Below are 24,458 nucleotides of genomic sequence, written 5' to 3'. Positions count from 1 at the left end.
AGAAAGAAACAGACTAAGAAATGACGTAAGCTCCATGATAAAAACTGCAAAAAAAAATCATCAATGACAAAACTGAGGAAAACAAAAATAAACCACATGAACTTTTTAAATTACTCAATAATCAACTAGGCTGCAGTAAAAAACTTAAAATCAGGTTCTCAAACATAAACATAAAGACGGACAACACGCTCATCACAGACAAACTGGATGTAGCCAATTACTTAAACACTTTCTTCACAAACATAGCCACAACACTGATAAACAAACTACCCTCCCACTCAGGGCAGTATGGGGTAGAACACATAGTAGCATACTACAAGAACCTAGGCGTCCACAAAGACGATTTCAAACTGGAAATGGTAACTATACAGATGAGGTACTCAAAAAACTGAGCGCCCTCCAACCGAACAAGGCCACTGGCCATGACAACATCCCCTCCAAATTCCTCAGAGACTCAGCAGCCGCCATCACCCCAGTCATCACACACATAATAAACCTCTCCATAAAACAGGGACACGTCCCCAAGGACTTCAAAATTGCGAGAGTAACACCCCTGCACAAAAAGGGCAGCAAATTAGACCCAGGCAACTACCGCCCTGTTTCTATCCTTACATCCATCTCGAAAGTCATGGAAAAAATTGTATACGAACAGGTCGAAAAGTACCTCGCGGATAAAAATCTAATCTACGAATTCCAATCTGGCTTCAGAACATCCCACTCCACTGACACATGCCTTCTCTATTTGAACGACCACATCAAGCAAGAGGTGGACGCGGGCAAATACTGCGGCATGGTCATGCTGGACCTACAAAAGGCCTTCGACACTGTCAATCACACCATTCTGATTGACAAGCTAAAAGCAATTGGTTTTGATAGTCTATCAGTGAGCTGGATGCAATCCTACCTGGAGGGGAGAGAACAGATGGTAGAGGTAAACGGTACTCTACCCCCCCCCCCTCACAGTGAGCTGTGGTGTTCCACAAGGAAGCATACTAGGACCGCTACTCTTCCTAATTTATGCAAATGACATGTCGTCAGCCTGTGACTGCAACTTGTTCCTGTTTGCGGACGACTCAGCCCTGCTGGTCTCTGACAAGAACAAGTTGCAGGTTGAAAAAACCCTCAGCACGGAACTAGGCAAAATCCGTAAATGCCCAAAACCCCCACTACCTCCTAATAGACAGTCTCCTCCCCACCGCATGTATATATTCCCTCCCCGCCGTATGTATTTCTCTCCCACCCACCCACCCCCTCCTAATGTACAGTCCCCTCCCCATCATATATACTCTGTCAGGATCTAGGGGTAACAGTACTGTATATTTGAATACCGTTTATGTCACAAATGTATCAGTACTAAATACCTATATGTCCCTATGCCATAAATGTCATGTATGTTGTGTATGTCATAAATGTCTATATGAATTGAAAATGGGGGACCCTGATGGAAACAAGACAAACGTCTTTCTCTGGTCTGCATCCCCTTAACAATTGTGTATTGAGCTGTACTGTACTGTACCCATTCTGCAATCTGTTAATAAAATGTTCAATCAATCAATCAAAGTTTGTAGTCACTTGAACTGTGAATTCTAAAAGACAGACACTTCTAAAAGCACCCCTCCCCCAAAGACTAATGAATTGCGTCACCTCCCCCTCCCCTAAATCCCATTTGTCCAATCACATTCTATCACCGCTCAACTGTATGCAGCTTAACAATTGTCTGTCTATCGTCATATTTTTGGCCACAAGTGGCGCTGTTGCGAGTTTGTGGTGGCGCTGTTACAACATTTAGGAAATAGGAGCAGAGAAGAAGATCCCGATTTACAGAGCTAAGATCAACAAGTTAACGTTAGCGCCGCGGTTTGAAACTTTGAAGGTGAGTGTGTAAACTAGTCAATACGATCTTAAACATGTCACAACAGCAGTCATAGTGTATATTTTCAACAATACGTTTGTTTACCAATAGGTTAAAGTGTTTTTGAGTTCGTGTTGGCTTGGCACTGTTTCAACATTTTGATTTAGGTGACTCGACTCAGTCTCGTGTTTTCTGCTACAGCTACAGCTTATCTATCATAATAACGTTACATGTATGGGAGTTTGCAAAGTTTAAATTGTATTAGCTGTTACATTAATACATTGTGTCCTCCTATCTATCTATCTCAAATCTCACTGTCTATCTGCTATGCTTTTATCTTTTACTCAAGTTTATTTGAAATCGAAGACACTCTGACGTCACGAGACCGCCGCCATCTTGGTATGAGGGTAACAAACTGATTTCTACCATCAAATGTGTAAACTGTTAATATGTACCTCAGTTGCGTGTGGGTCAATGAACACACTTGGGTTTATCAAACCGTGGGTTTAGTCTAGATGGAAATAGGGGTCCACGCGCACCCCCCGGAAATGTTTATGCCACCTGATTTTTCTTAATCCTTAAAGTGTCTACTTTCAGAATCTGCCAGGTGCCAAGCTGAAATAATGTCCGAAAGGCTCAATTTTTAACCCTTTATTGCACCTAACACAAAACCGAAACATTAAAATTTGATGTAGCAAGACTCAAGAGGCATAATCTTTGAAGTAAACAACATACAGAGACAAATGAATGCATTTTCCCATACAATTCTGACCCTAGGAATTCAATGGAATGGTTATTTTTTTGACATTTTACAACATTTTGACTGTATTTCTGGACAAAAACAGCAAACAAATGCAAGAAATGCGTGTCTAACCAACTACATTTTTATTTTTCAAACGCATAGTGAATATTTGTTGACAATCAGTTTTTTTTTCAATCCTCCAACTGTTTATTTGGAAATTATATTGGGTACCAAGCTCAAATAATGTCCCAAAGGCTAGTTTTAACCCTTTATAGCACCTAACCCAAAAATCTAAAAATGAAAATATAATGTAGAAGAGTCATAACTTTTGAAGTAGACAACCAATACATTTACCTTTTCATGTCACTACCAACTTGCTGACCTAAACTACTCATCCTCATCGTCACTGAAGAGATCTTCTAATTCAATTTCTTCCATCTCCAGCTCTTCATCCTCATGCTCGTACTCTCCATCCACTTTACCCACAGACAAAGTTATTGTTGGCGTAATCGGTCACCTTGTCAAGGGCTGCATGCTCTTCTGACTCTGCTCTCTGAGCCAGTACCTCAACAAGAGAAGGAGGGAGGATGGGTCCAATTGCCCAGACCGGTTCCAACACCTCCTCTTCTCCTGTCTTCTCCCAGCCCATGCCTTGATCATGTGGTTTTGGGCTCTTGATTATTGCCTTGTCTGCTCTCTTATAGAAGGCTCGCTGGACATGTGGAATGAGACGGACCTTGGCAGGCGTTCCAGGTCTACTTTTGACTTGGAGTCCAGGACTTTGTCAGCGCCGACCATCTTTCTCATCATTTTCACCCGTACTGTGTCAACTGATGTCATCCGTGCTTGGCCATACATAATGCATGTGAAGCTCTCCATCTCCTCTTGAAGCTCATCAGTGACCATCCAGTCTGCACCAAGCTGCCTGAAAGCTTTGTGGAGTTTACGAGTCTTTTCCAGCTTCTTCAGGGGATTCACCTTGCATTTGCCTTTAAAAGCGCTGATACAGTCCTCCCCAGTAAAGTCGTAGAATCCCAGCAGTGTGCTACAGTAGTCGGGGCCCAGTAATTCCTCAGCAGCAGGGGTAAAGTTGGCATTCTTGGGGAATTTGGGGCCAACTCTTTTGAATGCCAGCTCTGGCAGCGTCTCGGGAGGCGTGATCTTAAGGCTTCTCATCTTGGATGACCTGTCATAGAGAGGAAGGGTCCTTTTCTTGGTGCTCACATGGCTCTCCTTCACTTCTTGAATCATGATTCCCCCGGCGCTGTTTACCACATTTGAACCATGAACGTTGGTGGTGATTCTGTTCAGGTTGTCCCACTCGCTGTGAAAAACATTGTTTCCCTCGTCAGTGGTGATTTCAGGGGTCATGTTGGTGGACATCTCATCAAAAGCATTGGCCATGGCTGTCTCAAGTTCCATACTGAAGTCGTATGTCTCCGAGTGTCCTAGTCGTGAAAGGATGGTTGTGAGCTGTAAAGAATAAGATAAACAAATGTTTTTTTGTATCAATATCAAATACCTGTATGAAGCATAGTTGAGCAATGACAATGTAGGACCTCATAAGCAATAAGTTAGTTGATCACTCACCTGTTTGCTTCGATAGAGGTAGAGTGTGGCACACAGGAGGATGTGCTTTTGGAGTTTCACTTCACTTGCTGTTAGTTGCTGCTCGACACTAGGGCTGCACGATTTTGGGAAATAATCTAATTGCGATTTTTTGGACAGATATTGCGATTGCGATTATAATTTTTTTTAAGCAGCCCCACAGAGGTTTATTGTAAAATGCGGCTTGCATCTGGCCTACGCGGTGGGTCTGTTCGGGACACAGAGTCTGAACATTTTTCTTTTTACCTGGGAATCGATACCGGTACGGTACCCAACGGTACCTTTTTTTCCCTGTACTTTACTCTCCCTCTCTGAAGTAAACTTCACAACACACAATCTAAAACCCCTTACCTCCCTCTCCCAAACTGTTCCTACAACAATTTTTTTTATGTTGCATGATCATGTATATTTTGTATTATAATTTTTTTTGTGTTTAAATATCAACATTATCTGGCAATCCTCAGTAAATACTATCAAATGAGATATGAGACACGTGCACACACACACAGAAAAGGAGAATTGCTTAAATTATTTTAGAATACTTCAGCTAATGAAGTTAAATGTTTATTATCAACTATCCAGTTCGTTTTTATAGTGCAACGTTTTTCTACATTAATTGAACCAGTAGAGAGAGATGCCCCCACCCCCCCCCCCCCCACCCTTTCCTTACTCGGCTCAGATGTTTTCTCTGACTTGAGCAGGGTTAGCTAGGAACAGCTTTCTCAAGCTTCGCACCTTGGGCATGGAATGGGCTACAGGACCATTATCCACTTACACCCCAGTCTCTCTTGGTGAATTTAAATCTGTATTACATAACTTCCTACAAGAAGAATGTTGCTGCTTTCTGTAGTCGGGTCCCAACTGCAAAATTACTGTATTACCCTGTATTATACACTTTTACTATCATGTAGACTATTCTGCTTTGTTTTTGTGTTTACATGTGATGTATTGTATATTGTATACATGCACATTTATTATGTTCTTGTGTGATGTATCGCACATTTTTATTGCTGTGTGATGTATTGCAAATGTTATTGCTGTCATCTTGGCCAGGTCTCCCTTGCAAAGGAGATCTTGTCTCTCAATGGGACTTCCTGGTTAAAATCTTATTTATTTAAAAAAAAATTAATTGCAGGCGATTTGATAATTGCATCATTACAAATTGCGATTTCGATAAAAAATCGATTAATCGTGCAGCCCTACTCGACACACATCTTGTGTAATCGAATAGACCAGCCTCTGCGTCTTCTCACACTTTTCTTCATCAAGTGTCCCAGTCACCACTGAGCTCAGAAATGGTACAAGATGCTCTGGGAGCAGTTCATCCATTTTCACAGCATCCAGCTTGTGTGCAGTTGGGGGCCATGGTAGCTCCTTTGACTCTTTGAATGCCTTTATAATGTGAGAATTGAGGGTGAGTGCTGCTTCTTGTAGTTAATCAGATGTTCCAAGTTTGTACGCACATTTAACTGCTTCATCTACAGTAATGCTTGAGCTGTATATAAGGTTCAACTCTAGAATATTCACTATGTGCTTTAAAAAATGAAAAGGTAGTTGGTCATACACACGTTTGGTCATTTCTTGCTGTTTTTGTCCAGAAATACAGTCAAAATGTTGTCAAATGTCAACAATAACCATCCCCTTGAATTCCTAGGATCAAAATTGTGTGGGAAAATGTATTTTCGCTCTGTAAGTCGTCTACCTCAAAAGTTATGCCTCTTCTACATTATATTTTCATTTTAAAAAATTTGGGTTAGGTGCTATAAAGGGTTCAAACTAGCCTTTGAGACATTATTTCAGCTTGGTACCCGATATAATCTCAAAATAAACACTTGGAGGATTGAAAAAAAAAATTATTGTCACCAAATATTCACTCTATGCGTATTGTATTGTATTTTTTGTCCAGAAATACAGTCAAAATGTTGTCATGTCAAAAATAACCATCCCATTGAATTCCTACGGTCAGAATTGTATGGACAAATGTATTAATTTGTCTCCATGTTGTTTACTTCAAAGGTTATGCCTCTTGCTACATCACATTTTAATGTTTCGGTTTTGGGTTAGGTGCAATAAAGGGTTAAAAATGGAGCCTTTCGGACATTATTTCAGCTTGGCACCTGGCAGATTCTGAAAGTAGACACTTTAAGGATTAAGAAAAATCAGGTGGCATAAAAAGTTCCGGGGGGTGCGCGTGGACCCCTATTTCCATCTAGACTAGTTTATTTAACATCTAGTTGTGACGTGACGACAAGAGCAGGTTCACAGTAGCGAGGCAGTTTGTAAGCAGTAGTACTACAGGTACGGTGGCTCGTAGTAGACGATAGTCAAACTGGATAATCATTTAGCCAATGATCTACAAAATGCATGCGTTGAGCTCCGTTTTTATTACATGGAATTATAAACAAAAGGTCAAGAGCAATGTGTTTGGTTAGCAGACATGTCCAAAAAAGGAGTAGAGGGAAGCTAAGCTTATTGATCCCTACCCCCTTACATTTATGTTTGTTCTTCCATTAATTTGACTAGATATAACATAATTTAGTATAGGGCTGGGCGATATGGAAAAAAATCATATCGCGATAACGATATGATAATTTTATTTTATTTCTCGATATCGATAATTATCGAATTGTTATTATCGAATCCTTTTTTTTTTTTTAACAACAGATGTTTGTTTATTTTGCAGAAATTCTTTGTCATTGCCGCCATCTTCAGTGTTACATCCCCTCACACTCCAGTTCTCAGGCTGCAGCTGGTTTAAAAGCTAAAGTAAACCGGCTTCTCTGCTGGCTGTGGCTCCAGAGGAGTTGAACAGTTCTGGCTCTGCTAGTTTATTTTCTATCTTTTGGCGCTTTTTTGGTGGACAAACCACCGCACTGTGACTCGTGACTGGAGTCTAGTTCTGCTAGCACACATAGCCTACTGTGTACAGATGGTTTCAAAATGTATTTTAAATTAGAAAGCAAACAAAATAAATGGACAAGAGAGAAATAAATCTGAATTTGGTCAGTATTGTCATTTGGACAAGCAAAGCCATTACTTTAAGTTGCAGGCAAGAAAGACAAGTCTGTCCACTGTCTCTGGTTTTAAAACTGCCCTGTTGCAGGTAAAAAAGGAAAAAAAAGATTTTTCGATTTTTTTTTATTTCGATATTCGATATCGATTATTAAAATATATCGCGATATTTATCGTTATCGTTATATCGCCCAGCCCTAATTTAGTATATTACAATATAGAATATACTTTTACTTATACCGGTATTTAAAAGAGAAAAATCAAATAAAATTGATTCACTTGACAGCAGTGAATATAGTACAGCACTACATAACACAATATAACATAACTTTGTTTATCCTCATTACTCATTTCTGTATTTCTCTAATGTGTGTTTTTTTTAGCTGCTTTTTAAATTGTGCTACATGTTTACTCAGTTTGATGTATTCAGGTAAATTATTCCACAACTTCACTCCACACACCGATATGCACATGCTTTTCAGCGTAGTGTGTACCATTTGTTGTTTAAGATTCCCTCTCCCTCTTAAGTTATATTCTCCTTCCCTGTCTCTGAACCATTTTTGAATGTTGCCTGGGATTAGTTTGTATCTGGCTTTGTATACAATGAGGGCAGTTTTTAAATCCACTAGATCCATACATTTCAATGCTTGTAGCTTTATAAATAAGTTATTAGTGTGTTCATAATATCCTACATTGTTGATTATTCTTATTGCTTTTTTTGCATGGTGCATATTGGCTGTAGAGTGCTTTTGTAGGTATTACCCCACACCTCCGCACAGTAGCTCATATAGTCATATACCATAGGAAGAGTGTACAGTACAGTGTATACTAGGGGTGGACGGTATGGTCTAAAATTTATATCACGGTATAATTTGAAGCATAGACGGTAACGGTATATATCACGGTATCAGTGTTTCTGTTAGAATAATTTTTTTTGCCTGATAGGCAGGCTATATAAAGAATGACATCCTCAAGGCATGTAGATTTATAATATTTTAACTTAAAACTAGGCTACTTTTGCATATAAAGTCATTATATTCCAAATAAAATAAGTCCCGAGTCGAGACTCCTGCTCCCATTGCAAACAGCGGGGCTGGATTTTGCTAGAAGCATATGTAGCTGCAGAGCCGCAGAGCGAATTGAATTGAATAAGAATTGAGACAAAGGTGCCACTCATCCTCAGCTTTAAGAATTGACAATTGTGTCAACAAATTGACACATGTGTCAACAAATTGACACATGTGTCAACAAATTGACACACAAAATGCTTAGAGACGATGGGGGTCAGAACGGCGCAAGGGTGGGGGGGCGCTGTTTGACGGGCCTGTGACCAGACCTGAAAGAGCCACTGGCTCTGCGGCTCTGCAGCTGCATGCTATTCGCAAATCCACTGCTGCACGCCTTCCTCCCGGCTCCCGCTGCTGCCGTCGTTATCATAACACTACACACATATCGTAATGTTTACAGCAAACTGTAGTTGATCACCAGGTATGTTTTATTAACGTAGAATAATTCATATAAGAAAAACGATAGGGAAATATCTTACCTTTCTCCACTGGTTAAAAATGCCAGGAACTGAAATTGAAACTTGCTGTGCGCCGCGGTGATATGTGTTTATTATGAAATGACAATTGCGTGTTGACACGCCCACTGCGCGAAGCCTCCTAAATAACTTTTTCCAGTTTGCACATATCTATTATCTATGACTAATTCTATCTATTTTTAGGGGCAAATGCGATTGAAATAGTCGCGCTGTGGTTACATGACGTCATTGCTATTTTAGAGCTGCTCTACCGGTTAAACGGTATAGTCAAAATCCATACCGTAGAGCAAATTAATACCGTTTATACCGTATACCGTTTATACCGTCCACCCCTAGTGTATACAGTGTTTTTTGGTTTAGAATGTGCCTTATCTTGCATAAAACACCAACACTCCGTGCCAATTTAGTCCTGACATATTTGATATGAGGTTTCCAGTTGAGTTTGTTCACAGTATCCATAATTTCATTTTTATCCGTTTTTCTCAAGAAGATGGTACTTGTGTTTCGTTATATAAAATAATTAGAAACACCTCCCCCTTGTGGCGGGGTTATCTCCTCTGCCAGTTTACATTAACAAAGAATCTGTTGAATCTTTCTGCCACCTCATTTTTCTTACTTACTGACTTTCCCTCATCTATAAATTAATCTGGAAAGCCAGAACTGTTGATTTATTTCTTAGAATTGAGTTTCGAACCTGTCCATCTCACAACTGATGTCTCTACAGGTGTGTGTGCGTGTCGTGGTGGCTTGGGGCGCAGCGACACGAGAAGGCCTGAGCTCAGTGTTTTGGGCACATGTAGTGATGCAAGATATATCGGCCGCTGATATAATATCGGCCGATATGGCCGTTTCTTTACACATCGGTATCGGTCCGATATCAAGATTGGGCCGATATAAAAAATTATTATTATTTTTTTTACATGTTTTGGCCTTAAAGGGGAGATGAAGCGTTAAACAATATGAGCCTAGTTTGTTTGTTGTGTACCTTGGGTAAGACATGGTCCTATAATCAAATGTGAAATCCTGCTTATTTGTCTGAAAACTCGTATTCAATTTAATATTTAATATATTTATTATTGTTGTGAGAGTAAGAATGCTTAAGTGCCTGTAGTAAACTGTGCCGTACTGTGTTTAAGCCAGAGCAGCAGACGGAGGACCTGTTGGTTCTGACCGAGTCCTGGTTCTGCCTGCTGTCCCACCAGCCCATAGACATGTTCCGGGGAAATCAGCACACAGCCTGAGCTGCACTGTGGGGCGATGAGCATATTCACTGAGTACTGAGCACAATGTTGCCACTGTCTCCTCCATAGACATATATAAAGACTAGATGACTCACTGGCCAAGTTAGTAGACAACATTGTCCTAATAAATTAAATGAGTCATATAAATCTTCAATCGCAGCAGGGACCTCAACAGGGGCCGCACCATTGTGCAGGGCTGGGGGTTTTCAGCACATTTTATTATCATAAAATGTGTTTCTTGATATGAAAATGTGCTTCTTGATATGAAAAGTATCTGACTGATGCACCTAAATTATGTATTTCTGTTTGTCTCAGGTGATGTGATTACTCAACAGTTTGGGGACTTTCTGTCTGTTGAAGCAAGAGATAACGGCTTCCTCGCCTACGGGAAGGCTGGGTCCTGGTCCTGGCCCAGCTCATCACAAAATCCAACACCCTCAGGAAGCGCCAGAGAAAAGATGGTGGAACTAAAAATGGTTGAAGCAGAATTGGAGAAGAGGGCCATAGAACTGCGATACATGCCCCCCACATGACATTATATACATTGGAGAGTATATACATTTGAGGGGGAAGAAACTGTACATTGGAGGAGGTGGGGGTTGAGTAGGTGGGGCGGGGGGGGGGGGTAACTGTTCATTGGAGGGGGTTGGGTTATAGTCCAGTCATTATAGGCCAGAATTAGGCTAAACCTAGGACAAATTGCAACATTAGCAAACTCCCTCAATATGTCTTTAGTGAGAGAAAAAAAGTCCCAAGGAATCCCATCATGGGAAATGTGTTTTTTTTCAATGTACTTGATTGCTGGCAGGATCACTGACGACACTGTCTTTCAGAGATTGTGACGCGTTCAAATTTTGAGGTAGCTCAAAAGTAAAGATACCATTTGATTCTAGACAACCTCGGGTTTCCAATGAGACCAACCATGTCATGTTACCTCATTGGAAAGGGGGCTACATACCTAATTATTCAAAGTTAAGATGATTGTTTTTGGGGAGGGAAATATGGCCATCACCATTTTTCAAATGGTCCCTTGGCCTTCTACCTCAATATATGTTAATGAAATGGGTTACATGGGTACCTACAAGCCTCCCCTATACAGACATACCAAATTTATGTTAAGCCCATGTAGTTTTGTGCAAGAATCATGTAGTGTTTTGCATGCTGTACAAATATGTAGTTTCCGCCTATTATAAAAACCCCCATCTCCATGGACCTATCCCCACGGACATAAACCCTTGAGCCCCATCCTCGTGGACTGAGCTCCACAGAGCCTATCTACTAATATTCCAAGAAGAAAAAAATTTCTTTATCAAATGTTTTGATTAGTTCTAGCGTGTATGCTAATTGGTGCATATCAAATAAGATAATGTGTGATTTGCATGAGTAAACAGAATAATTCAATGAAGTTGTGATTGACTTTTTTTCTTGTCTTTGTGTGTGTAATCAGCTTGTGAGTTTTTATAGTGATATCTAAAAGTAAAATTTTCACCACTGTTATAATCGATATGAACATATATAGGTCGTTTTCAAAACTTTCCCATGATGGGATTCCTTGGGAGTTTTTTTCCCTCACTAAGGACATAATGAGGATACAAAATCAGTTGAGTTTGCTACTGTTGCAATTTGTCCTAGGTTTTTTCATAATGACTGGACTATTAGGACATTTACAGAGGCCAGTTTCGAATTGCCGCCTCCAGTAGGTTCTCCTTGAGAGTGGTTTTGAAAGTGGGTAGTGATTCACATTCCTTTACAGCTGTGGGTAGGGCGTTCCACATTGATGTGGCATAATGTTTGTTTGTTATGTTTTAATAAACATCTTTGGACCATGTGTAAATTTTTTATTCAAATACAAAAGTCTGGTGCAAATTTCGCTTGAATACGCTCATTGGAAATACATTTACTGAACAAAATGTTGATGTGTTCAATAATTATTTCCCCCACTGTACACTGCTATCATACATAGTTATATGGGTTATATGCAGGTGTATAAGTAGGTATATAGAATTATTATGGTTATATATGCTGTAAATATAAATTAATACTCTTGATTCCAGTCCAGTTCTGCTTGTGGAGCAGACCTCAATCACACTAATCTGTAAATTCAACTAAATTTATTTATTTAATAAACATTTATATGTAAACATGCCAGATTGTAGCTATAAACTCATTTCCATCTACAAACTTTAACACACTTGGGTGGTTACTGTATAAAGTAGTAAGTCACTGGATGGTAACCTGGTTACTGTATTATTAAAAACGGTAAGTCACTATGGTGAATATTAGGGATGTCCGATATTATCGGCCGATATCGGCAGTAAAATGTGATATCGGAAAATATCGGTATCGGTAATTTTTTTTTTTTTTTTTTTTTTTTTTTTTACATTTATTTAACCTTTATTTACCCAGGCAAGCAAGTAAGAACCAATTCTTATTTGATTTATTGTCAAAAGTATGCATGTTGGTTTAATTCAACAACAAGAGATATGTAATGTTAATTTTTACTTTTTTAATTATCATATTTTGCACAGATAATGCTTACATTTAGAAAGCCTTTTGAATGCATCCAGTGAAATTATTAATTACCTGAAATTATTCAGTTTTTTTGGGGGGAAACCCTGCATATATCGGTATCGGTTGATATCGGTATCGAAATTAAGAGTTGGACAATATCGGAATATCGGTATCGGTAAAAAAGCCAATATCGAGCATCCCTAGTGAATATAAAACGTTAAGTGGATGGTTACTGTATAAACGGTTTCCATCTAGTCCCTTTGCAGGTTGATGTGAACACAAAACATGCAAAGAACATGCAATACAAAGATAATAAACGTACATACTAATTGTGTAGTAGTTAGTTATTGTATTAATATTCTACAGTATCGGCAGATCGCTGCCATCTCAAATGAATCTTCTGTACATCCCTGCAAGAAAGCCATTGAGAATATATATAGTGTGTTATTTAATTTCTTTAATCCATATGTGTTGTCTGGAAGCACTTTGCCGTATTCTATTATAATATTTTTTTTGTTTGTGTTGTATGTTACATACGTCTGGTGGCAATCAATTTCCCCATTTGGTGATTAATAAAGTATATTCTCTCAAATCATTTTCAATTCTCCGTTTTCTATCAACAAATCTCGCATATCCTTGTCAGACAGATTGCCATACATTCTAACAACTTCAGCCATTTCTCTACTATACTACTGTAACGTTGAATCTTGAGACGCAACTATATTTGAACGGAACTGCAAACTTGAACCACGGCCGCTGTCCGCCCCGCCCCCAGACTTCAGAATGACCCAATCAAATGCGCTCTGTCATTGAAATGCAAATACCAGCATCTGCGTCATGTACCACGCCCCTAGACGTCCGCCCCCAGACGTTGCTACTCATCCCAGCTAGTTCATTCGCAGGTTGCGAATGAACTAGCTGGGTACCCAACTAGTTCATTCGCAGGTTGCGAATGAACTAGCTGGGTACCCAACTAGCTCATTCGCAAAATGATCCTTGCGAATGAACTAGCTGGGTACCCAGCTAGCTAGGTCATCTTTGCGAATGAACTAGTTGGGTACCCAGCTAGTTCATTCGCAAAATGATCCTTGCGAATGAACTAGCTGGGTACCCAGCTAGCTAGGTCATCTTTGCGAATGAACTAGTTGGGTACCCAGCTAGTTCATTCGCAAAATGATCCTTGCGAATGAACTAGCTGGGTACCCAGCTAGCTAGGTCATCTTTGCGAATGAACTAGTTGGGTACCCAGCTAGTTCATTCGCAAAATGATCCTTGCGAATGAACTAGCTGGGTACCCAGCTAGCTAGGTCATCTTTGCGAATGAACTAGTTGGGTACCCAGCTAGTTCATTCGCAAAATGGTCCTTGCGAATGAGCTAGCTGGGTACCCAGCTAGCTAATGTGTCAGCTAGCTGGGTACCCAGCTAGCTCATTCGCAAGGACCATTTTGCGAATGAGCTAGCTACTAGCTGAGGCAAAATTTGGTGTAAAGCCTATGGGACAAAGCCGGCTAGTTAACTAGCTAAGACACGTGCTACCTAGCTAGCTGGGTACCCAGCTAGCTGACACATTTGCAACCTAGGTAGTGAGCTAGCTCATTCGCAAATGTGTCTTTGCGAATGAGCTAGCTAGGTACCCAGCTAGCTAGGTCATCTTTGCGAATGAGCTAGTTGGGTACCCAACTAGCTCATTCGCAAAATGATCCTTGCGAATGAACTAGCTGGGTACCCAGCTAGCTAGGTCATCTTTGCGAATGAACTAGTTGGGTACCCAACTAGCTCATTCGCAAAATGATCCTTGCGAATGAACTAGCTGGGTACCCAGCTAGCTAGGTCATCTTTGCGAATGAACTAGTTGGGTACCCAGCTAGTTCATTCGCAAAATGATCCTTGCGAATGAACTAGCTAGGTACCCAGCTAGTTCATTCGCAAAGACACATTAGCTAGCTGGGTACCCAGCTAGCTAGGTCATCTTTGCGAATGAGCTAGTTGGGTACCCAGCTAGTTCATTCGCAACCTGCGAATGAACTAGTTGGGTACCCAGCTAGTTCATTCGCAACCTGCGAATGAACTAGCTGAGATGAGTAGCAACGTCTGGGGGCGGACGTCTAGGGGCGTGGTACATGACGCAGATGCTGGTATTTGCATTTCAATGACTTGATTGATTGATTGATTGATTGATTGATTGATTGATTGATTGATTGATTGATTGAAAAGTTTATTAACAGATTGCAGAATGGGTACAGTACAGTACAGCTCAATACATACAATTGTTAAGGGGATGCAGACCAGAGAAAGACTTTCGTCTTGTTTACATCAGGGTCCCCCATTTTCAATTCATCATAACATCATAACATCATAATAACATAACATCATAACATTCATTTAACGTTATGCAGTGTTTGTGAATGTTAAATGTGGGGAATGTTTGTGCTGCTGTGACACATTAAGCCTTGGCTCACCCTTGAGTTACCATATTGTGCTTCCTTTATGTTAATAAATATCATTTTTGTTTACAAACCTGGTCATTTTGAGTTACCATATTGTGCTTCCTTTATGTTAATAAATATCATTTTTGTTTACAAACCTGGTCATTTCTGTCAACCAATGAGCTGACAGAACCACCCTCCACCCCCAAACACCCTCTGCTCCGCCCCAAAACAGCCCTCCGGTCCACCCCCAAACACCCTCCGCCCCCAAACACCATCAGCTAGCTGGTTAACCAACTAGCTCATTCCCAAAATGGTCCTTGCGAATGAGCTAGCTAGCTACCCAGCTAGTTGATTCGCAAGGACAACCTAGCTAGCTGGGTACCCAGCTAGCTCATTCGCAAAGACATATCTGCAACCTAGGTAGTGAGCTAGCTCATTCGCGAATGTGTCTTTGTGATTGAACTAGCTGGGTACCCAGCTAGCTAGGTCATCTTTGCGAATGAGCTAGTTGGGTACCCAGCTAGTTCATTCGCAAAATTGTCCTTGTGACTGAGCTAGCTAGGTACCCAGCTAGCTAGAAAATGGGAATAAATGTTAAAACGGCTTGCCATACTACTACTACTACTATACTACTACTACTACTACTACTACTACTACTACTACTACTACTACTACTACTACTACTACTACTACTACTACTACTACTACTACTACTACTACTACTACTACTACTACTACTACTACTACTACTACTACTACTACTACTACTACTACTACTACTACTACTACTACTACTACTACTACTACTACTACTACTACTACTACTACTACTACTACTACTACTACTATACTACTACTACTACTACTACTACTACTACTACTACTACTACTACTACTACTACTACTACTACTACTACTACTACTACTACTACTACTACTACTACTACTACTACTACTACTACTACTACTACTACTACTACTACTACTACTACTACTACTACTACTACTACTATACTACTACTACTACTACTATACTACTACTACTATACTACTACTACTACTACTTCTACTACTACTACTACTACTACTACTACTACTACTACTACTACTACTACTACTACTACTACTGCTACTACTACTACTACTACTACTACTACTACTACTACTACTACTACTACTACTATTACTATGACTACTATATAGTGTACATCACAGTTCACCGCAGATTCATTGTATTGTTTGATAGAGCCCTCACCTTCTCTTTGGGCGCCAGGGTGGGGCCGTGGGAGTGGCCCGGCGAGGGCGACTGCAGCTCCCCGTTGAGAAGTGCTGCGGAGGCGTTGGGAGGCGTGAGGCAGGAGGAGAGGGGTGAGGAGAGAGGGAGGAGGGGCCGTGAGGCAGGGGAGGAGAGGGGCGAAGGCCCCAGGGAGGACCCCGGCGACACCATGGAGTGTGGTCGACCAGATTGGCCAGTGGAGCGCGAGGGGGAGGAGCTCTGGGGCCGCAGGGGTGAGACGGCCACAGTGGGGCGCTCCGGACTGCCAGCGGGGGGACTGTGGACTGGAGACAGACACACACACACACACACACACACACACACACACACACACACACACACACACACACACACACACACACACACACACACACACACACACACACACACACACACACACACACACACACACACAAGCATGTCATGTAAGGGTTATTATACAACGGCATGCAAATTTCTCGATTCTGATTGGCTGAAACAGTCCATTTACACGTATGTATCTGTCACAATCCACGCTCCTGGTCCCAGGACCCGCCCACAACCGAATCACATCACTCCGCCGTGCTTATTTTTCGGAAAAACAAGATGGCGGACAATAATCTTTAACAAATGGATATGTTGATAGCGTCATAACGACTAAATATAAAGCGATTCTGTCACGGCAAATGTCTTAGTCCTTTAAAAAATGTTGGATGATGTAATTGATGGGTCATGAGTCATTGTAGAACAAAATAAAAATCGCGCAAATTGATTGATTGATTGATTAATTTGCAATATTTTTTTCTTCCCCTTCCTTGCCAGAGCTCAATCTCTCACACTGTCTGGCTTCCAGACACACTCACTCGGTCGCATACACACACACACACACACACACACACACACACACACACACACACACACACACACACACACACACACACACACACACACACACACACACACACACACACACACACACACACACACACACACACACACACACACACAATGTCTTAGTTGCTTAAACAATGTTGGATGATGTAATTGATGGGTCATGAGTCATTGTAGAACAAAATAAAAATCGCGCGAATTGATTGATTGATTAATTGCATTTTATTTTTTTTATTTTTTTACCTACTTTCAATAGAAGCATTGTTATGTACTAGAGGCCTGGTCACTCCTGTGTCACCAGGGCAGGCAGGTGAGGGCTGCCAATTAGCCAATTAGTGCTGATTGGTTACCTGCTGGGGAGCTTCAAAGGCAGACCCAGAAACACACATGCACGGTCTGTGCCTAGTGAAAGAGCTGTCAGGTTCTTACAGTCCTTGTCCGTGGGGTTACCAGTACATTAGCTTATAGTTATATTAGTAGTTCCTTGGTTTAGTAGCATTTTTGAGTTAGAGCACAGGGTTTTGGTGTTGATTACACATAGGTTGCGTACCCATGAGCTAGGGTCGTAACAATTGGGCGCTCGTCCGGGATCTTTTACCCCTAGCACTTTGTTTGGTGATTTTTTTTTGTGTTGCACGGGGTGTCATCATATTATGGTTTGGGTGGTGTTCGTTACACATGGTGTAACGTGGGGGCTGAGCCATTTTCATCAAACAGGTGAGTATGCCATATTTGTTTGTAATTTGATGTGACTACTTATGCTGTTAAAATATATAGTTTAGTAGACACCACATGTAGATAGGGATATTATTTTCTGGTTGTTGGTTAGCGTCCGGTGCACCGCGTACTCCTGGGGCGGTCAATGAAATGATTGTATATGATCTTTGACTGGTAGCAGGTGTGGTTGAAGAAAGTTAGGTCTACAGGGCATTAGTTTAAGGGTAGGTAGGTTAGGGCGGCCAGGAAACACAGGTAGTGTGGTAGGGCTTGATTTAGTGTTTCTTAGGGTAGACATGTGGTAGGCCGGGGTTTTCTGCAGTTTAGACGTAGAAGCATATGTGGTCACATCAGGTTAGAAGGCGCACCTGTTTGGAATATTTTGTTGGATTTATTTTGTTTGTTTAAGTGTTTGGTGAGCATACCTGGTAGCACCTAACACCCTGCGTGTATGACACGTCTATTTAGGGTGGGTGTTTTTTTTTAAATTTTTTTTGTTTGTTTGTGCAACCTGGAAAGGTGCGCTCCGTAGAGCTCACATTTCCACCGCGTCCCTTTATGGTTGTTATTATTGGCATTAGCATTCTTAGTGGTTTTTCAGTGGTTCTTTGGTGGTTCTTCGTGGTTTGTTAGTGGTTCTTAGTGACTGTAGGGTAAAGTGAGTAGCTTGTGGTGACTGGTACAGTAACGATGGCTACCATTAAGGATTTTGTTGAGAACCCCTCTGACGAGATGTTGGGAAGGTTTTCCAAAGAGCAGCTTCTGAAGCTTGCTGTGCACTACAATGTGGAGCTTACTGCCAGTGAGAAGCGGTTAAAAACGACTGCCTTGGGGACTTTGAGGGCTATACTCATTGAGGAGCAGGTGATTGTGGCAACGGTGGATGAGCTTCTTTTGTCTGAGGTGTCTCCACAACTCTCTGGCGTGGCGGAAGGTGTTGCCATCGATTGGGGGCCTAGGGAGTTGGCATTTAGGGAAAAGCAGATACAACAAGAGCGTGAGTTTAGGGAAAAACAGCTACAACAAGAGGAGAGGAGAGATGAGAGAGAGCGGGAGCTTAAGGAAAAACAGCTACAACAAGAGGAGAGGAGAGAGGAGAGAGAGCACGATCGTGCAATGAAGGAGCTTGCATTTAAGCATGCTGCCTTGCAGGCGGGTTCTCTGCATCCAGAGTCACGTTCCGGGTTTGATGTAGGCAGGAATATCAGGATGGTGCCACCATTCTTTGAGAAAGACATGGAAAGATATTTTCCCCTTTTTGAACGGGTGGCAACCACATTGAAGTGGCCTGATACCGCCTGGACACTGCTGCTGCAATGTGTTTTGGTTGGTAGGGCACAAGAAGCCTACACTGCTCTGTCCCTTGAACAAAGCGCTGATTATGAGCTGGTTAAAGCTTCCATATTGAGGGCTTATGAGTTGGTCCCCGAGGCCTATCGTCAGCGTTTTAGAGGTTATCGTAGGCAGGAGGGGCAGTCTTATGTTGAATTTGGAAAAGAGAAGGAGAACCTGTTTGACCGGTGGTGCACCTCGCAAAAAGCAGAGTCAAGGGAGCAGCTCAGACAGTTGGTTCTCCTAGAGGAATTTAAGAGGTGTGTTCCTGATAACGTTTCCACACATCTAAATGAGCATAAGGTATCGAAGATAGCCGACGCTGCTGTCTTGGCTGATGAGTTTGTGTTAACACACAAATCTGTCTTTGTAGAGGAGGGCCGTGTGGAGTCCAGGGGTAGTAGGCGTCCTTCTCAGGGGAGCCGGTTCCCGGCACCCGTGTCTGCTGGTCGGTTTACTTCGACTCCTAGGCAAGGTGGCTCTGCTAGTGCATTCCCAGAGGGGGTTATCTGTTTTTACTGTAAGGAGCCTGGTCATATCGTTGCTGGATGCCCTGTGCTTAAGCAGAAAAATGTAAAAACGGTGGCTCTGGTAGAAATCATAGACAGGACACCTATGCCGACATTAGAGGGTGGGGTGCGAAGTATCAAAGGTGCAGACAGGGAGCTAGAGGGCTCCTCAACATTTAGGATGGATGGATTTGTTTCACTGGTTGGTGAATTAGGATCAAGGCAGGCTATTACAATATGGAGAGATACAGGAGCTTTCCAGTCTCTCATTCTGGATGGGATTTTGCCATTTTCGGAAGATTCTTCATTGCATTCCGGTGCCATTGTTCAGGGCTTTGGAGGAGGCTTTGTGAATACTCCTTTGCATGAGGTCTCGCTAAACTCTCCCTTAGTATCAGGCAATGTTGTCATAGGAGTGTGTTCTCACATTCCCATAAAGGGGGTGTCCTTCATTCTAGGGAACGATTTGGCCGGTGGCAAAGTGCTGGCTACTCCAGTTGTAATTCCCGTCCCTGTAGTTTCTGAGGTTCCTGATGAGCTCGCGCAGAAGCATCCAGGAGTGTTTCCTGTGTGTGCGGTAACACGCACAATGTCAAAGGTCAAATGTGACACCCATGAGGTTGTTAACTTAGATGGTGATATGACACTTAGTGACACGTTCTTTGTTGAGTTGAAAAGTGGCCCTGATGAGGGGTTTGGTAAGGTGATTCCGTCTCATGAGCAGTTGGTACTAGAGCAAAACAAGGATGTCTCCTTGTCGTCCCTCTTTGAAGAGGCGGTTTTAGAGGATGAAATGGTAGATACGTCTCAAGGATACTTTGTTAGCAATGACGTGCTCATGAGAAAGTGGACACCACCTAACCTGTCCAGTCTGGATGACTGGGGCAGTGTGTTTCAGATTGTTGTTCCAGCCGTGTATCGTCCTGATATACTGCATCTAGCACATGATCATGATCTTGCTGGTCACATGGGGGTCAGGAAGACTTATGACCGTGTGCTGAGACATTTTTGTTGGCCTGGTTTGAAGTCAGATGTGGCACAATATTGTCGCTCGTGCCATGTGTGTCAGGTGGTTGGTAAACCAAACCAGAAGATCCCTCAGGCTCCTCTGCAGCCTATCCCTGCCGTTGGGGAACCTTTTGAGCGGATCCTCATTGACTGTGTTGGTCCCCTCACTCGAACTAAGACAGGGAACCAGTACCTTTTGACTATTATGTGTGCAGCGACCCGTTTTCCTGAAGCCATTCCTTTACGCAAGATCACAGCCCCAGCTATATCCAAAGCTCTGGTTAGGTTTTTTTTCGACTTTTGGTCTACCAAAGGTCATTCAATCAGATCAAGGGTCTAACTTCATGTCCCGTCTCTTTGCTCAGGTCCTCCAGCAGTTGTCTATCCAGCATTGCCCTTCCTCTGCCTATCATCCAGAGTCCCAGGGGGCGCTGGAGAAATTTCACCAGACTATCAAAACAATGCTGCGGGCATATTGTACGGAGTTCGACAAAGACTGGGATGATGGAATTCCTTTGCTTCTGTCTGCTGCTAGGGAGGTAACCCAGGAGTCTCTTGGATTCAGCCCGGCTGAGCTGGTGTTCGGCCACACAGTGAGGGGTCCTTTGAAACTGCTGAAGGAAAAGTGGTTGGCTGACCAGACTCCTTCCTCTACTAATTTGTTGGACTATGTGTGTGACTTCAGGCTTAAGCTTAGTAGAGCATGTGAACTAGCGAAAGAGAACCTAAAGGTAGCCCAAGGAAAAATGAAGGTGTGGTATGATAGGCGGGCCCGACATAGGGTGTTCTCACCGGGAGACAAGGTGTTGGTTCTCTCGCCTATTCTTGGGTCTGCATTACAGGCTAAATACAGTGGGCCATACTCCATTGAGCGCAAAGTTGGTGAGGTCGACTACTTGATTAAAACTCCCGACCGCAGGCGCAAGAGTAGATTATGTCACGTCAATATGTTGAAGGCGTACAATGATAGGGCTCAGATTGACCAGTCAGGGGTCAAGCCTGTGGCTGTTCTAACAGTTTCTGCATCTCCTATTGTAGCCGACTGTTCTGTGTCGAAGGAGATTTCTCAGGGCCGGTTGCCAAACACCCAGATACTAGGTGACTTGGACTCACACCTGTCGTACTTACCACTTCCTGAGCGTACGGATGTGGTGCGCCTACTTAGACAGCATACACGTTTGTTTTCTGATGTCCCTAGTCGTACTAATGTACTCGAGCATGACATTGATGTTGGTAGTGCATGGCCAATTAAGCAACATGCCTATAGGGTGAATCCGGAAAAACGAAGGATCTTGAGTAAGGAAGTAGACTATATGGTGAGACATGGCATTGCGGAGCCCAGTTCTAGTGCGTGGAGCTCCCCCTGCCTGCTTGTTGATAAGCCAGACTGCACTCATCGGTTCTGTACTGATTTCCGTAAAGTTAATGCAGTAACCAAGCCGGACTCGTACCCTCTGCCTCGGATGGACGACTGTATCGATCGGGTGGGTTCAGCAGCCTTTGTAAGTAAATTGGATTTGCTAAAGGGATACTGGCAGGTTCCGCTTACTCCGCGAGCACGTGAGATATCCGCTTTTGTCACACCAGAGAGTTTCTGCCAGTATACAGTGATGGCCTTTGGCATGCGAAATGCCCCAGCGACGTTTCAGCGGCTAGTGAACAAGGTCCTGGGCGGGGTAGCGTTCTGTGAGGCATATCTGGATGACCTGGTTATCCACAGTTCCTCTTGGTCACAACATGTGGAGCATCTGGCCGAAGTGTTCAAGCGGTTGGGTGATGCTAACTTGACAGTTAACCTTGCGAAATGTGAATTTGGACAGGCCACGGTTACCTACCTGGGTAAGGTGGTTGGACGTGGGCATGTGTGCCCCATTACAGCTAAGGTGGAGGCTATAGTGGGCTTCCCTGCTCCCATCACCAGGCGGGAGTTAAAGCGCTTCCTAGGTATGGCATGGTACTATAGGAGTTTCTGTAGGAACTTTGCTTCTGTTGTTGCCCCTTTGACCAATCTGCTCAGTCCTAAGGTACCTTTCGTGTGGACTGAGACTTGTCAACAGTCTTTTGAGAGCATCAAGGGTATTCTGATTAGCGCTCCCGTTCTGTCAGCTCCCGATTTTCAACTGCCATTCAAGTTGGCAGTGGATGCTAGTGACCTCGGTGCTGGAGCCGTCCTCCTGCAAGAGGATGCATTAGAGGTGGAGCACCCAGTGTGCTACTTTTCTAAAAAGTTTGACAGGCATCAACTGCACTACTCTACTATAGAGAAGGAGGCGCTCGCTTTGGTTCTTGCCTTGAACCATTTTGATGTTTACGTGGGATCCTCCAGTTTACCCCTTGTTGTGTATACAGACCATAACCCTTTGGTTTTTCTTCGCAGCATGGTGAATTCGAATCATCGTTTGATGCGATGGAGTTTGTTCCTCCAGGCATATAACTTGGATATTCGCCACATTCGTGGGAGGGACAACGTGCTAGCAGACGCCCTCTCACGATCGTAGTACCGGTGTTTGTGGTACCCGTTATCGCTGTTGTGGTATCGCTAAGGGGTCACAGTTGTTTTTGTTTTGTTTATGGGTTGTTGTGTAGTGGTTGCCTCTTGGGCAACCAGTTTGGTGGGGGAGGTGTTATGTACTAGAGGCCTGGTCACTCCTGTGTCACCAGGGCAGGCAGGTGAGGGCTGCCAATTAGCCAATTAGTGCTGATTGGTTACCTGCTAGGGAGCTTCAAAGGCAGACCCAGAAACACACATGCACGGTCTGTGCCTAGTGAAAGAGCTGTCAGGTTCTTACAGTCCTTGTCCGTGGGGTTACCAGTACATTAGCTTATAGTTATATTAGTAGTTCCTTGGTTTAGTAGCATTTTTGAGTTAGAGCACAGGGTTTTGGTGTTGATTACACATAGGTTGCGTACCCATGAGCCAGGGTCGTAACAAGCATCTACGAATGAAGTTCTATAGAAAGTAGGTCTGCATCCCCTTAACAATTGTGTGTATTGAGCCTTACTGTATTGTACCCATTCTGCATCTGGTAATACAATTTTCAATCAATCAATCAATCATTCCAATAACAACCACTAACTTCATAATTAAAAACTAAAGAAAAGTTGGATGTGTTAGTTGGTTGGATGTCTTAGTTGAAAGGCAGTTGGATGTGTTAGTTGGTTGGATGCCTTAGTTGAAAGACAGTTGGATGTGTTAGTTGGTTGGATGCCTTAGTTGAAAGACAGTTGGATGTGTTAGTTGGTTGGATGTCTTAGTTGAAAGACAGTTGGATGTGTTAGTTGGTTGGATGTCCTACTGAGAACAGTTGAATGCACTTCCGAGCTGCTTCCACATGGAGGCAACTTCTCTTTTTTTCTTTTTTGGGAACTACTTTTTCTGGCGGATGGTTTTTTCAATAAATCTTCAATTAATGTGTGTTTATTGTATAGCAATAAGGTTGGATGAATGTGGCAGTTGTATAAAAGCATTACACCACTTGCAGTCGTGATTTGTGAAAAATAAACGATGCCTAGGGGGGTCTAACGACCACCCCTAGGCATGGTTTATTGCAGGGGTTCCCAAACTTTTCAGGCCGGGACCCAGAAAATAAGGCGTCAGAGAGCCGCGGCCCAATGCACATCGTCAGGCTTTTCTTTTTAATTTTTTTTGCCAGGCGACCGATTTTTTAAGCCAAATATCACTTCAATCCTATTAAGTTAGTTCAAGTTAGTTATTCATTTATATGTGCTATTTATGAGAGGGCTAACTTGTTGCAAAATAATAATGATAATAATAATAGCCTCATTAAAATACTATTGTTGCTTCAG

The 24,458-nt window shown here is 42.5% G+C and overlaps 1 protein-coding gene and 1 long non-coding RNA gene across 2 annotated transcripts in view; one reads left to right on the top strand and one right to left on the bottom strand.

Annotated features, from left to right (window-relative positions):
• The window catches only part of LOC311226187 (E3 ubiquitin-protein ligase SH3RF3-like), a gene marked incomplete at its 3' end in the record, with an annotated part of 637,874 nt that overhangs the window by 76,729 nt on the left and 536,687 nt on the right, over positions 1-24,458 (bottom strand). Inside the window, exon 8 of the mRNA XM_084311562.1 lies at positions 16,195-16,499. Coding sequence (XP_084167688.1) covers positions 16,195-16,499 — 305 coding nt within the window. The remainder of the gene's footprint in view (positions 1-16,194; positions 16,500-24,458) is intronic.
• Positions 1,790-10,584, top strand: LOC311226190. The gene is made up of 3 exons (XR_014619530.1): positions 1,790-1,873; positions 2,202-2,259; positions 10,314-10,584. It is a non-coding gene; the product is annotated as an uncharacterized lncRNA (long non-coding RNA).

Source organism: Notolepis coatsorum (genome assembly GCF_963971535.1).
Source record: "Notolepis coatsorum genome assembly, chromosome: 3".
In the NCBI taxonomy this organism is placed as follows: domain Eukaryota; kingdom Metazoa; phylum Chordata; class Actinopteri; order Aulopiformes; family Paralepididae; genus Notolepis; species Notolepis coatsorum.
This window is presented reverse-complemented; position numbering and strand designations above follow the sequence as displayed.